The 15,423-nt window shown below is 39.0% G+C and overlaps 3 protein-coding genes across 3 annotated transcripts; all 3 read right to left on the bottom strand.

Moving 5' to 3' along the window:
- Positions 1 to 60: 60 nt before the first annotated feature.
- Positions 61 to 6,646, bottom strand: LOC130015223 (uncharacterized). The gene is made up of 2 exons (XM_056104953.1): positions 3,791 to 6,646; positions 61 to 3,346 (listed from the first exon to the last, which is right to left on the bottom strand). Exons 1-2 carry the CDS (start codon positions 6,552 to 6,554, stop codon positions 2,916 to 2,918), a joined length of 3,195 nt encoding a protein of 1,064 aa, XP_055960928.1. The 5' UTR covers positions 6,555 to 6,646; the 3' UTR covers positions 61 to 2,915.
- Positions 6,647 to 11,111: 4,465 nt separating this feature from the next.
- Positions 11,112 to 13,173, bottom strand: LOC126673139 (putative pentatricopeptide repeat-containing protein At3g15930). The gene has a single exon (XM_050367128.2). The coding sequence runs from the start codon at positions 13,080 to 13,082 to the stop codon at positions 11,388 to 11,390; it is 1,695 nt and encodes a 564-aa protein (XP_050223085.1). The 5' UTR covers positions 13,083 to 13,173; the 3' UTR covers positions 11,112 to 11,387.
- Positions 13,174 to 13,653: 480 nt separating this feature from the next.
- Positions 13,654 to 14,672, bottom strand: LOC126671201 (putative germin-like protein 2-1). Its single transcript, XM_050364938.2, has 2 exons — positions 14,530 to 14,672; positions 13,654 to 14,329 (listed from the first exon to the last, which is right to left on the bottom strand). The coding sequence occupies exons 1-2, from the start codon at positions 14,639 to 14,641 to the stop codon at positions 13,794 to 13,796; spliced, it is 648 nt and encodes a 215-aa protein (XP_050220895.1). The 5' UTR covers positions 14,642 to 14,672; the 3' UTR covers positions 13,654 to 13,793.
- Positions 14,673 to 15,423: the final 751 nt, after the last annotated feature.

Raw genomic sequence — 15,423 nt, 5'->3', positions numbered from 1 at the left:
AAGCCCAAGTGCTTTAATCTTCTTCCTCCTCTAAACCTCTTAGCACAAATCTAAAATCCCAAAAATTTAAATTAATGTATTTATCTTATATTCTCTCAACCCAAATTTTGCCCAAATCAATTAAATTAATAATTGGGAAAAAGGAGGTTCACCCGCCGGCCACCAACAGGGAAGCGGTGGCACCAACGGCACGCACTACAGCAGCTGATCCACCGCTCGGCAGCTCTTCTCTCCAACCTGCTGCTCGTCGCCGGCTACTCCAGCTGACCGCTCCTCGCCGTCCAGCTCTTCTCACCCAGCTCCAACGGCAGTCTTCTCAGAAACGGCAGTCCTCCCAGCTGCACGCCGTCACCGTACCCAGCAGCTCCAGGCATGACGGCGTTTTCCTTGCCAGCAGCAGTGGCGTCTCGCGTCTTAGCAGCAGCGGCGGCGTCCTAGCAACGATAGTCACCAGCTCCAACGGTCATCAGCAACTCTCAACCGGTCACGCCCAGCAGCTCGCCATCTCCCTCGCGGCTTTGCCCGCCAAGCTCTAGCTGCAACCCGACGGTGACCTTAACAAGTCCGATCACCATCACGGCAGGTATAACTCTTCAATTTACATTCTTACATTTTAGTTGCCGTAATGTGATCTTTGATTTGGTTTATCAGGCAAGATTATGAAATTAATTGCCTAAAATTGGAGTCAATGTCAACATTTAAATTTAATTATTCAAAATCTGTATCAATGTCAACAATTGAGTTTAACTGCTAAGAATTTTAGCGTCAATTTCAGACTCTACCACGGCTTCTTCATCTCTGAAGCCGTCGGTCTTTTACTTTTTAGACGGGTCAATAGCTACTCCGCCTTTGAGACCCACTATAGCAACTAATCCTTTGCAAGAAAATGTAATCCAATCAACATATAAAGATTAAATTTCAGAATCTTTGATATTGTTTTGTTGTTGATTTTGAATTGTTGAATATGTTTGTATTTAAATCTTGCAGAATCTCCTACATTGGCAACTACAAGCACCAATTTCTCTGACTTTGCGGCTCAGAAGCCAGCTTTTAATGCCTTTGCCATGTGATCCACATCCAACCTTTTGACAAGTACAAGTAAGCAAAATTTAGTTTCATTATAATTGCTTGTTTTTTGTGGATTGGTTGGTATGGATTTGGCATAGTGTTGTTTGTTTGGAATGGATTTTCATATGCAGGTATTGTTTTTAATGGTTTTTAGGATACCATTGCAGTATTAGAAATCTTGCAACTTCCTCAGGCTATGAATTAGTTAAATTGCTTTTAGCCTTTAGAAGTCACAAGATCTCTAAATAGTTAAGTTAAACAAAATTTAAGGCCATATGGCATTTTGGCCTAATTTTGTCATCTGCATATACCCTGTTCACTCTAATTTCCTTTGAACCATTTAAAAAACCAAATTGGCCAAGTAATTAGTTTAGATTCGCTTGTTTTGAAATTCATAAAAAAAAACCAATTACTCTGCTTATTTTCGCCAATTTTGAATAAGTGTGCATATTGCTTATAAGTAGAGTTTATACTTACAGGTTCTGAGTTAGTCACGCCAGCTGTGACTATTCCAATTTATCCTCTTTTGGAAGGGTTTGCCAATGGGAGAGAAAAGAATGAAGTAAATGGCATTGTTGATTATAGAGATCCTGTCTTTTTCAAATTTCAACATTTGCACGTCGCCATCCAAGAGAAACATCATGTCATGAATTTATAGGCCGTTTATCCAGAGTTTGTGAAAGTGAAGTCCGTTTGCCGATAATAATGAGATAAGCTGAGGTGTAGCATCTCTTTTCAAATTTTCCTCCATCTCACTTGTCACATACTGCTCAGGACTCCTCCACCAACTTTGATACTATTTAGCAGTATTTGTATATCGAACTAGTCAAGTAGTTGATGGTTGTAATAATTTAGTACCTTCAAAAGTTGTTGGATTATGTTCCTTCTATTTATCTCAGACGATATTTTTCTCACACGGCCTTTTGGCCATTACTTGCTTGTTGTGACACGTACACTTGCACATATTCACTTGTTCATGCATTGCATTACAGAGACGCCATTCAGGTACTTTCTAAACTTCAAATGTCTTGGTGTGAAGATGGCTCTCCAGCCATTTGTTTGCTTGTTGTGTTCCACACCAAGATTCACTTACAGGTACAGCCATGCATTGCATTTTCACTATGTGTTTATGTTCCTGGTATGAAGATGGCTTTTGCCATATACTTGTGTAGTGATGTGATGTCCATACCAGGACTTGTTTCACGAACAAATCACATATGTCACTTACAGCCATGCATTGCATTACAGGGCCGTTTTTGTTTGCTGTTGAATGTTGTTGAATTTTCTTTTTATCCCTTTAGTTTAGTTAGCCAAAGTTTAAGAAGTCTTAGCAGAATAGAGACTTATAAACATAGTAGGAGTTTGACTTTCCACCTTTGACAGTCAACTCTTGACATCAACTTTTAGAGGATCAACTGACCAGTCAACTTGAACTTCTAGGAATCAACTTTTAGAAATCAACTCCTAGGACAAACTTCTGGAATTAATTTTTAGGAGTCCACTTTTAGAAGTCAGCTTCTAGAACTTCTAGGAATCAACTTTTAGGAGTCGACTTCTAGAACCAACTTCTGGAATTAATTTTCTATAGTCGACTAATTATAGCCTCACCAATTTAGCTAAAGTAGCCAAATTTTAGAATTTTAATTATCAAAAATGGCTAAAAGCCATTACATTACATCTTGTGCCAAAATCCATAAGTTAATGAAAAAGTACAGGTTTAGCCAAAATAGCCAAACTACTAAAAATCTGATAATACACTCGGCTAAAAAGCCACAATGTTACGACTCATGTACTGATATTGCTAAAACAAGTTACATAATCTGCAGTACATGTATGGCTAAAAGCCATTAAGTCATTTCTAAGTTGTATTTCTCCCAGATGGTGGGAGTGTATTTCTTCAAGTACTTTCCATTAATAAATTTTCTATGAGGCTCACCCTCTAGACTTGATAGCCAGTACGCATTCCCCTTCATCACCTTGTGGACTAAGAATGGCCCTTCCCAATTAGTAGACCATTTCCCATATTCTCTATCTTTAGTACCAGGGGGTAAGATCAACTTCCATACTAGCTCATCTTCTTGAAATGTCTTAGGTCTAACTTTCTTGTTGTAGCTTCTGGAGACTTTCTTCTTCTGTATTATCATGTTGTTTAAAGCCTGAAGTCTCCCTTCTTCTAGATTTTCTAACTCCATCATCATGGTTTCATTGTAATCTTCTGGAGTCAAATGATTCTGCTTAGCTACTCTCAATGACCTCACCACCACCTCCATGGGTAACACTGCATCATGACCATAGGTTAGCATAAATGGACTTACTCCTGTAGCATTTCGCCTAGAGGTGCGATATGCCCAGAGTGCTTCTGATAAAATCCGATGCCAATCCTTTGGATTTTCTTCCAACATTTTTTGAACTATGTTGATGATAATTTTATTAGAAGATTCAGCTTGGCCATTGGCCTGAGCATAATAAGGTGTAGAGGTCAATAATTTTATTCCATAATCAGTGGCAAATTCTTGCATCTCCTTACCAGTGAACATTGTGCCCTGGTCAGTAGTTACTGATTGTGGAATTCCAAATTGATGAATAATTTCCTCTTTAATAAATTTAATAACATCTTTTTGCTCTGTCTTTACCAATGGCTTAGCGACTACCCATTTGGTAAAGTAATCAGTAGCTACAATTATGAAACTGTGATTTTTAGAAGATGGAGGATATATTTTACCTATCAAATCTATGGCCCAACCTCTGAATGGCCATGGTTTGATGACAGACTTCAACTCAGCAGCTGGAAGTCTTTGTATGTTTCCATACCTTTGGCACGATTGACAACCCTTTGCAAAAGTCATGCAATCTTTTAGGATAGATGGCCAGAAGTAACCATGTCTTCGGATCAGCCATCTCATTTTCACTCCGGATTGATGTGCTCCACAAACTCCTTCATGAGTTTGTTTCATGACCTCTAGTGCCTCTGTAGTTCCAAGGCATCTTAGCAATAGGTTGTCGAATCCTCTTCTGTATAAAACATCTTCTATGAGCACGTAGTTAACAGCTCTCACTCTTACTTTATACATCATCTTCTTGCTAGGATTCTCCAGGTACTTTTTAATATCTCTCCTCCAATCCTGTACTAAGTTATCATCAATATTGAAAATATCTAGTTGTACTCCTCTTTTAAAAATTGAAGGGTGAGTTTTTCTTTGTACCATTACTAGTCGGTGGGTTAACTCCTCCGACAGACGTAGGCCAGATGCTAGCTGTGATAATTCATCGGCCTCCCAATTTTCCTCTCTAGGAACATGTACTAATTCAACCTCTTCAAAACTCTCTATTAACTGTATAGCAATAGCATAATAAGAAGTTAAAGAGTAACTCATGCATTTATATTCGCCAGACACTTGTCTAATAACCAATTGAGAATCTCCAATTATTTTGACCTTTTTAGCACCTAGATCTAGGAGGATTTCTAATCCAATAATCAAAGCCTCATACTCAGATTGATTATTTGTACATTCAAAGTCAAGATTAAAAGACAAGGAGGTCTTAGCTCCAGAAGGTGATACTATTATGATTCCAGCACCCGCAGACCTATCTGTACTAGACCCATCAAATTTAAGCATCCAAGGTCTATGTTCATTCATAAAAACCGGTAAGTCAAATTTACTTTCATCTCCTAGGTTTATACATGGATGGTCGGCTAGGAAATCTGCTAGAGCCTGACCTTTGACCGACTTCTGGGGATGATAAATCAAATGAAAGTCTGCCAAACTTAATAACCACTTTCCAATATTTCCTGATAAAACAGGTTTGTTTAGCATATATTTCATCAAGTCGGTTTGAGACACCACATAGACTCTATTACTAAGCAGATAGTGTCTTAACTTAGTGCAGGCAAAAAACAAAGCCAGACACAATTTCATGATAGGAGTGTATCTAACCTCTGTAGATGTCATCGAACGGCTCAAATAATAAATAGCCTGTTCATGTCCATCTTGGTTGCTCTGGGCTAGCAGACACCCAATTGAACCTTCGGCTGCTGAAATGTACAACCTCAGAGGTATACCCTTTTTTGGAGGTATCAATACAGGAGGCTTCATTAGATAGTCTTTAATTTCATCAAAAGCCTCTTGATGGATGGTTTCCCATCTGAAGACATCCTCCTTTTTTAATTTCAACAGTTCTGAGAACACTTTTGTTTTTCCTGCAAGATTAGATATAAATCTCCTTAAGTAATTAACCTGCCCAAGAAACCTCTGAAGTTCTGTTTTATTTCTAGGCGGTTTAGCTTCTCGAATAGCTTTGGTTTTGTTTTGGTCCACTTCAATGCCTCTTTCATGGACCAAAAACCCCAAAAAATTTCCAGCTTTTACACCAAAGGCGCATTTCAAAGGATTGAGTTTTAAACAGTGAACTCTCATCCTCCTAAATGCTTCCTCTAGATTTTTCAAATGATCTTTCATTAGTTTTGATTTTACAACAACATCATCAATATAAACCTCCATAGTTTTACCTAAGAGGTCGTGGAAGATGGCATTCATAGCCCTCTGATATGTTGCACCAGCATTACGTAAACCAAACGGCATGACCACCCATTCAAATGTCCCAATAGATCCTGGACATCTAAATGCCGTTTTGGAGATGTCTTCTTTAGCCACCATAATCTGGTTATATCCAGCAAAACAATCCATAAAAGACAAAAGAGAATGATTAGCTGTAGCATCAATAAGAGTGTCAGCAATTGGCATAGCATAAATATCTTTAGGAGTTGCTTCATTTAAGTCCCTAAAGTCTATGCATATTCTAAGTTTTCCATTCTTTTTAACCACTGGAACAACATTTGCTAACCAATTACTATATTTAGCAGGCCTAATAAAGCCTGCTTTACACAATTTTTCAATTTCCTCTTTTACCTTTAATTCAACTTCTTTTGACACTCTTCTTGGAGGTTGGCGGTATGGCTGAAACTCGGGCTTAATAGGAAGCCGATGTTCTACCAATGTCCTGCTTAACCCCGGCATATCAGAATATTGCCATGCAAAGCAATCTTTGTATTCCTGCAAGAGTACCATTAGTTTTGTTTTTAATCCAACCTCTAGGTTTTTACTAACAAAAGTTACCTGAGGTTGCTCAGAAGTTCCAAGATTCACTTCTTCTAACTCCTCTCTAACATGGATGGCTTCATCATCTATCCAAGGAGGTGCTTGTTCTAGCTCCTCCAAGCCAATCTCATGATCTTCAGAAACTTCTTCTTCTTCATAAACCACTTCAGCATCTAGAACCTCTGCCAAGTTGTTTTCCTCCATAATTCCTTCCATAATGTACTGCATACGTTCTTTTAAGATAGCAGATGCAGCTGCTGCAAACTCACTAGAGGTGAGCTTAATCATTAATTTCTTCAATGGTGATGGAGGAACACGGCTTGTTGTATGGAATAATAGCCGTTGATCCAAGTATCTCAGTTGCTTTTCTTTTAACCTCTTCATGCACATTTAGAGGTTTGTCGGATTTCTCTTTCTTCTGCCCTTTTTTACTTTTCCCAGTAAATTGGATGGGGCCAACACATGAGTCATAATAACGGGCCTCTACCATGTTGGTGGCAGTGGTAAATGGCTTTGTGTCTGCCCATACCACCTCCACCTCATTTCCCTTCCAAAAGAGCAGAAACTGGTGTAAGGATGAAGGAACGCACCAATTGGCATGAATCCAATCTCGTCCCAAAAGAGCTTGGTAGCTGGCTGATGAATTTACAACAAAGAACGCCGATAGGGAAGTTTTGCTCCCTACAGTTACCTCTACTGGGAGAACACCAATAGTTTTTGTGAGCTCTCCAGTAAAGGCAGACACACTAACCTCTGTAGAGATGAGATCTTCTGTAGTTTTTCCTAGAGGTTGTAGCATGTTGAATGGCATAATATTCACAGCAGAACCATTATCAATCAAGACTCTGGAGGTTGGTCTGCCATTGAAGTGAGCCTTTATGTACAAAGGCTTAATATGCTTGGTCATTGCCTCTGCAGGTTTGTCAAAAATCACCCTCTTTGGTCCACCATTTGCAGCTTCTTGTATGGTGACCTGGCTGCGACACTCATCTTTTGGAGGTTTGGATATCTCCTCTCTCTGAATTTCTTCTACTTCCTCAGAGTTGTCAGGACCTTTGAAATCACTTGGAAGAATCAAGGAGAAAGCATTACAAGTGAGGGGAATCTCAATTTCACCCACTCTGATGGATCTCTTCTTATCACCTTCTGTGTCTGATTCTGAGTCGCCATTCTCTAGAGATCTCCTCTGAAATTTGCCGCTTTCCTTAACTGGTGGAGTGTCATCAGTATCTTCTTTCAAGAGGTCGTTTAGTCTCATGCCCTCCTTTAGGATTTCCTCATCCACGAGATCATCCAACTCCATGTCGTCTTCTAGGAGATCATCTAAGTTCATGCCATCTCCTGCAAATTCTCCTTCAAGAAAAGCTTCCAACTCCATATCCGAAATTTCCTTCTTCGAAGGCACGTGGGAAGTTTTATTTTTCACTTCCACTGCCTCTGAAGATTTTTGGCTTCCAGATTGCTCTCTCTCAATTAAGATCTTCTTTGACCCCTTTTCCTCTACAACTTTTCTAGGATCTTTCAAGTGCCTGGACTGCCACTCGTTTCTTGCAGCAGCCCTCAACCTCTGGCGCCTCCTTTTCTGAGTTCTTGTTAGTGGAGGCGGAAACTTCTTGTGATAATTGGTATGCCACCTTGGACTAGGTGAGACCAATGGTGGTACCACGAATCTTTGTTCTTTTCTTCGGTTTTCAAAGGTAGAAGGAACCTCTGACTGTTTTTCTTTAAGTGCCAAATGAGCTTTTGGCTTTTCCTCCCTAGGTGCCAAAGGAGCTTTTGGCTGTTCCTCCCTCTTCCACACGAAAGATCGCCTCTCCGGGAAGACATGCCTTTCTGGCCTCCTTTGATAGTAAGAGGCCCTGTTTTGTTTTTTCAAAAGAGGGCGGTTAGTAGAAACAAAATTATTAGAGTTTCTAGATACCTGCCTTCTTTCTCCTCTGTAATCCCGCTTTACCTCTGCTCTCCTTTCCCGTTCGAATTGCTCTCCCCTGACTCTTTGGTCATTTTGCTCCCTGATTCTGAGCTTTCTTTTTATATCTAATAACAACCTCAAGTCAAGTTCCGAGAGATCACTGGCATTCACAGACGCCACAGCCGGAAAAGGATCTTCATCTATTACCAGTGCCTCCTTTTTTTCTGGGAATTTTAAAACTCTCTTGGCAATCCTATCCTGTATAATATTTTTGAACCCCCAACATGAATTGGTTGAGTGGTTCCAGGAGTTGTGGAACTTGCAATACTCTCTGCCTTTCAACTCATCTTTTGAAAGCATTTTATGATCCGGAGGCAAAGTAATGAACTTCTCTTTCAACAGAAAATCAAAAATTTCTTCTGTTTTTGAAACCTCAAAAGTATACAGAGGTTGGGCATTGGAATTCTGTTTCTTCCACCCATCAGGTGCTTTTTTGATCAACATAGGGCAGGTACATGAACCGGTGGCCGTGAGGTCGGCTACCGCGGTTTCATATGCTCCCACCTCCTGATAGTAAGTGCCCATTGCCACCTTCTTCTTGTGGCTTTCTTCTCTTAGGAGTTCTTCATATTCAGAGACTTTAGCAGCTAACTCATAGAAGTCCCTGAATTCCATCCCCTGGAACTTTTTTCGGAGCTCAATGTCCAAGCCCCTCTGAGCCATTTTTACATACTCAGTTTCTGGTAGAACAATTTTACACCTGCTCCTCATTCTTTTGAAGCGGTGTATATACATGTCGGCATCCTCTCCCGACCTTTGAGAAACTCTTGACAATTCTGCTATGCAAACCTCTGGCTCTGCACGGTAAAATTGAGTATGGAAAAGCCTCTCCATCTCCTGCCATGTGAGCACTGAGTTCCTGGGCAAAGTAGCATACCAAGTAAAGGCAGTACCTGTTAAAGAATTTGGAAATAATCTCAGCTTGAAATTTGCAATGTTATCTAGGTTGGCCAAGACCCCACATTGAATTGTGAATTTCGCCACATGCTCAATGGTGGAGTGGCCATCCTCTCCAGAGAATAAAGAGAAGTTAGGAATTTTATAGCCTCTAGGGTAAGGATTCTCCCTGTCAATGACATCTGGATAAGGCTTGTGAAATTGCGGTCGGTCAATCTGCCTTAGACCTGGACCATACAACTCCTCAATTGCTTCTCTTACAGCCTCCATGTCTAGTTGCCTTCCCAAAGGTTGGGGTGGCACCTGAGGCTGATTTCTCTCTTGGGGCATGTAATTGCCCCCCGTGCCCAGAGGTTGAGGAAAATTTTGATTAACCTCTAGGTCGTCCGAAGTCGGACAATTAGCACCTGCATTAAACGGCCTGGAATTCCGGCCAGTTTGATTATTAGTTTTAAAAGAATTAAAATACACAGGTTCATCTCTTTTGTGAGGAGGAACATACCTTTCTTCAGAGGGCGGGTTTAAGATTGGCACATGACTAGTGCTCCCAATCTCCTGGATTCCTCCAGATGGCTGCCCCCCGTGTCCCTTAGGATCTTGTTTGGCCGTGTTAACAGCCTCTGGTACATCACCACCATGAGATGACACTTTGACAGCAACTATCAATTCTGCCAAATAGCGTTCCATTTCGAACTGCTTCTTATCCATTACCTCATGTTTCTTGGTCAACTCGGCTTGTGCTTGGTTAAAGCTAGCCTGAGTCTGTTTCATGTCTAACATGGCTTTTGACAGCATGTTTAAAGCCTCTACCAATCTCGGCTCAGAATTTCGCCGAGTTGGTGTCTGTTGCTCTCCAAAGCCAGGAGGCACATCATCACTCGCCTCTCCTAGAGGCAAATTTTCTTTTTCAATGCTTCTGACCATGTGAGCCACATAGTCTCCATGTCCTACATTTGTAGTAGTAGGATCATCCACTGTATCCTGGGATACAATAACATCTTTTCCTTTTTCACTTCGAGTTCTAGCCATAACTCTTAGTGTCCCACTGGGCGTGCCAAAAATTGTTACTGGCGTTTTGCGTTTGTAACAACAAGCGTGTGAAATGCGGGCGTGCCAGGAAGCGGATTCCAAAATGTAACTTAACTTCTTAAACGAGCGATTGGGGTTTGGTTAACCTTATAACAAGTACTCCAATCAAGTAATGCTAAAACAAAGAATCCAATTGTAAATGTGTTTACTAATTGAATGAAATGAAAATACAAGTGTTTGAGTAGAAATTGCAAAAGTTCAATTGTAAAGTTGTTTACTGATTGAAGAAAACTGAGAATGCTAAGTGCTGAGTGTTTTTGCCTTTGGGCTGGTTTTTGTTGGATTTGATCGGGGGCTGCAAATTGGCTGCTCTTCTCTTATTTATAGCTTCATCATTTGAAAACTGCTGCTTCATGAACCAACTGCACACGTTCTTCCCCACCTTCAGGAACTGCCAATCGTGTCTTTACTTCTGCTGCACGTGCTTTTTAACTTCTTTTCTTCTGGAATGGACTTTCTTGGGCTTATGGGCCATTTAAATTAATATTTAATGGCCATCTCAAATTTGGGCTTAATCTTCTGCAACTGGGCTTGGACTTTTTGAATTAGCTTCTGGAGTAGTCAACTTCTAGAAATCAACCTTTAGAAACCAACCTCTAGAAATTAACTTCTGTCAGCATTAGTCAACCTCTAGAAATCAACCTTTAGGAACCAACCTTTAGAAATCAACCTTTAGGAACCAACCTTTAGAAATCAACCTTTAGAAATCAACCTTTAGGAATCAACCTTTAGAAATCAACCTTTAGGAATCAACCTTTAGGAATCAACTTCTAAAGTCTAGTCAACCTCTAGAAATTAACTTCCTAGTCAAACAGTCAATTTTTAGAAATCACCCTCTGAAATCAAAATTGGTCAACCTCTAAAAATTAATTTAAGCCAATCATTAATAATACCTCTTTTATCTTTTGAAAAGAATAGGGGCTTTATGGCCTTTAAGTCATATTTTTAATTTTGGTGCAAACACAACCCAATAAGATAAAACTGAATACTAGAGCCTCAAAGAGAAATCCTTTCCGTAAATTGATAGGACACATTTGCTGCTCTACTTGTGCTTTAAAATATAAATTTTAGGCAGGAGTAGTTGTGCCTTATCTTACAATGTTAAAGATTTTGTATTATAGAAAGATCTTGATTTTCCTTCGTCTTTTGTTTCTCGAGTTCGGTTAATTCTTTTGCTATCTTCACCCAGTTGATACTGGCTGTTTTGTTCTTCTCAGTCACACCATAACCACATGGACTGCATAATTTGCAAATAATTTTTCTTTTCAAGATTTTAGCTCCACAAAACTTATTCCAGGCTCCTTTCTTGTATCTAACCTATTCATGATTCTTCTTGTCTTTGCAACTTGAGCCCATTGACCTGCCAAAGCATAGAAGTTGGATAAAAGATTATGAATTTCAGAACTCTGAGAACTGAATTCTGCGATTTCGTTTACAACCTTCTCTCCGACTTCATATTCTGCATACGTAATGCAAGCACTTAGTAAAGTTTTATAAGCTATTAGTCTTTTTTGCGGTGCCAACAACTTGACGAATGCATCTGCCTGAGTTAATAGTCCTGCTCGACTCAGCATATCCATCAGGCAGCCAAAATGTTCGATTTTTGGTTGGATTTTGTAAACTTCTACCATCTTTCTGAACAATTGACAGCCTTCATTAACTAATCCTGAGTGTCTACAGCCTGTTAACACAGAAATAAACGTCGCTTCATTGGGATGAATTGCTTGTTCTTCCATTTGCTTAAACAAACTCAAAGCTTCAAACCCATATCCATTGTTTGCAAGCCCTTCAATCAATGATGTCCAAGTAAAAACATCTCTATGTTCCATCTTATAGAAAGTAACCAATGCCTCCTCTGGTTTCCCACATTTGAAGTACATATCGATAAGCGCAGTTTTTACAAAAACATCTTGTTTTATGTTGTTTCTGTTAATGAACACATGAACTATCCTACCATAATGCAAGTCCGATAAACTAGCACAAGCTGCCAGAACGCTAACCACTGTATTCTCATCAGGCATCACCCCCGCACTATCCATTTTCACGAAAAGTTCCAACGCTTCCTTCGGACGGTTTGCTTTGACATAACCATGTAACATCATATTCCACAAGACAACATCCTTGTCAACAATCTGATAGAAGATATCGCCCGCCAAATCAATCAAACCCTTCTCGAGATAGCCACTGATCAAAATCGTATACGAAACCACATCTCTCTTATCACCCATTTCATCAAACACTCTTGAAGCTGCATCCATCTCTTTATTCTTAGTGTACATTTCAAATAAAGCATTGCTCACGTTTAACATTAAATTCAACCCCATTTTTACAGCATAAGCATGTACTACACTTCCATACTCTAACAATTCGCCTCCTCGAAATTGTCTAAAAGCCGACAATAAGATCAATAGAGTAATGTCATCAGCTCCAGTACCTTCACAATTCATCATTTTAAACAAACCCGTAACATCCGAAAGGGAACAATAAGCACCCATGATAGAGTTCCAACTTGCTATATCTCTCTTAGACATTTTATCAAACAGTAAGCGTGCATAAGTCAGCTGTTTAGTAGCCCCATAATAATGAACAAGAGCATTTTGTACGTAAATGTCAGAGTCTAACCCAATCTTAATCAAATGGGTATGCACTAATTTTCCCATGGGAGCAAAGGGTACACGGGAAAAAGCATTGAGAAGAAGTGGGTAGGTGTAATGATCAGGACAGATTTTGGAAAGTTTAATGAAGTAGTTGAAGACAAGAATGGAGTTAATGGGAGTGGGGCTTTTAGAGTAAGCTCTAATAAGACAGTTCCATGTGGAGGTAGGATGGGGTTTAAGACAAGGAGTAGTGATGATTTGGGTTAGGATTTGATCAACTAATTTTACATAATGTGATCCAAGTTTTGCTCTTTTTTGTGTGAGGAAAATAAGGAATTTGTGCATGTAGTGCTTGTCAAACATTTTGGTTCGTCCATTAGTTATTGTTTTTTCTTGGTTGGTGAGTGAGGATGCATGATTTAAGTTGGAATGCAATGTTCTATACTTCTATTTATCTCTTTAGCTAGAAATGTAGTAGAGCCAAGTTGAGTTGAAACATTGTTTAATTTGATTTTGATTCGATTTTAAAGTTTAACAATTCGAATTCGATTGAATTTTGTTTTAAAAACTCAAACATTGTAGAAGAACTTAATATCAAACTCACCTTAATTCAGCCCGATTCCGTTATTTGTACGAAAAAAATTGAAATTAAATTTTAGTATAGAATTACGAGTGTTATTGTAAATATTTATAATTTTAAAAATTAAAAAAAAATTAATCTTGATTAAGTTTTCAAGCCTATTGTAGAGTATTTTAATGTTTGACTCGACTTTATAGTTGACACGTCTCGTCCAAATTCGAGTTTGGATGAATTAATATGAAGTCTATTTCGAGCATTTTCGAGTTATTTATAAGTAATTCATAATAATATGACGATAGATACTCTTACGCATATTTTTGTCTAAAATAGAATATTGAAAAGGTTAATCACACATAATTCAACCATCTACTTCTTCATATATTCTGATTCAATCCAAATCAAACTACAGAAGCAACTCTATCAAGTAAACATATAACATAAGGTAACCCTTAACTCAAGACAATTAGATAGGAAAAAAAAACAAAAAAGAACATCTAAAAGCTTGCTTGAAGTTGTCCAATGACAGACTTGTCAACTTGAAAAGCCTTAGAAAGAATATCCTCAGCAACATTTGGAGTAGATCCAAAAACAGCATTAGCAACCGTAATAACACCAGGATTCTGACTGCTCAAACCCGAGATAGAAACCGCAGTTCCGTACCCAACATTTCTCTGGAAATGGACAAGTCCAATGGGAAACACAAACACATCACCCTTGTTAAGTACTTTTGTAATGAGTCTGTTTTCAGGGTTAGATGTCACAAACCCGACCAATAGGCTGCCTTCGGTTACTGTAAGAATTTCAGTTGCTCGTGGGTGCATATGGGGTGGGATTAGGCCCCATGGTGCGTAGTCAAGGCGCGCCAGTGAGAGGCCTAATGTATTTAGTCCTGGTACTTGTGCCACAGTTATAGGGGTCACCCTCGAGCCGAGAGGGTTCGATGTGTTGCCTGCTAGATGTAGTCCGGAGAATGAAAAATGGTCGGCTTGCACTATCTTCGGGTCTAGGCATGTTAGTCCATTCACTCTTGCTGCCATGATTAGGAAAATAAAATGTTAAACAAAATTGAACATGTAACCATGTTTTAGGAATACATAAAAATTAAATAAATATTGACATTTTAGTTCTAATTATATAGATCATTTCGCATACTAGGAGTACGACTTGATAAATTTTCGTGTAATATAGAGCAAGCATTTTTCGGCTAAATGTAGAATTTTGGAGGCGAACCTGAGCTAGAAGTATCGGCAACACAGAAATCTTGGAGCGGACTAGGTTCGAAGGCTGTGACGAAGGTGCAGACAACGGCAAGTAAACACATTACAAGAAAGTGGCCAGCCATTTTACTTGCTAAGAAATGCTAATATTATTGTTAAGCAGTGAAGTGAGTGTATGCATTCTTATGGCTATTGAATCTTCTTTATATAGTGTAGAAATATTAGTAAAAAATCAAATGATAATAACAAAATCCAAGAAAAAATCGTATCATAAAAAAAAGATTAGACATCAATTATAGTTGCTTAGAATTGGTCTTTGAATTAATATTGCCGTCCCTGTTTTATTTGAAAGAGTTTTATTAGGATAACTATGTCTGAATGATCCAAATGTCAATATTATATATTATTGTTTTGTTTAGGGTTTTTGGATTATTTAGAAGAAGAATTGAACGAGTAAAAATCATAATAGTGCTGGCCTTAGAAACCATATTTGTTTTTTTTTTTTTTTTAAACAGAGATTGGCCAAAGCCAAGGAAAAAAAAACAAACAGACCCTAAGGTCTTCTACACATACGAGGTATTGAAACCCCGACAATATCTTCTGTGATGTAGCTGCAAATCTCTTTAGGCATGTTATCATAATGCACCAGACCAAGATTATGGTCGAACCCGATGTTAGCCAAACAGTCGGCACAACGATTGCCTTTCCTATGAACGTGATGGATCGAAACAACCCAGTCTTTCTTCAGCAAATTCCTGATAGCATCCAAAATATTTGTGTTATGTTACCTTGAATTTAGTCAAGCCCATTAGACTAGCCCAAGTCCACTATTTCAACTTGGAGAGCAAGGATCAATCTTGTCCATTCAAATTGACTTGGAGAGCAAGTTGTAATCCTAGCCATATAC

Source organism: Mercurialis annua, linkage group LG3 (genome assembly GCF_937616625.2).
Source record: "Mercurialis annua linkage group LG3, ddMerAnnu1.2, whole genome shotgun sequence".
NCBI classification, from domain to species: domain Eukaryota; kingdom Viridiplantae; phylum Streptophyta; class Magnoliopsida; order Malpighiales; family Euphorbiaceae; genus Mercurialis; species Mercurialis annua.
The sequence above is the reverse complement of the archived record's forward strand: the minus strand, read 5'-3'. Positions and strand labels throughout refer to the sequence as shown.

What these genes read in the sequence shown, in the direction of transcription:
- LOC130015223 (XM_056104953.1), bottom strand. Translation starts at nt 6,554, where the DNA reads ATGTGCATGAAGAGGTTAAAAGAAAAGCAACTGAGATACTTGGATCAA. An exon ending in TTGGGCCATAGATTTGATAG is followed by an intron (nt 3,347 to 3,790) that starts GTAAAATATATC and finishes GTCATGATGCAG; the next exon opens with TGTTACCCATGGAGGTGGTG.
- LOC126673139 (XM_050367128.2), bottom strand. Translation starts at nt 13,082, where the DNA reads ATGTTTGACAAGCACTACATGCACAAATTCCTTATTTTCCTCACACAA.
- LOC126671201 (XM_050364938.2), bottom strand. Translation starts at nt 14,641, where the DNA reads ATGGCTGGCCACTTTCTTGTAATGTGTTTACTTGCCGTTGTCTGCACC. An exon ending in TGCCGATACTTCTAGCTCAG is followed by an intron (nt 14,330 to 14,529) that starts GTTCGCCTCCAA and finishes TAATCATGGCAG; the next exon opens with CAAGAGTGAATGGACTAACA.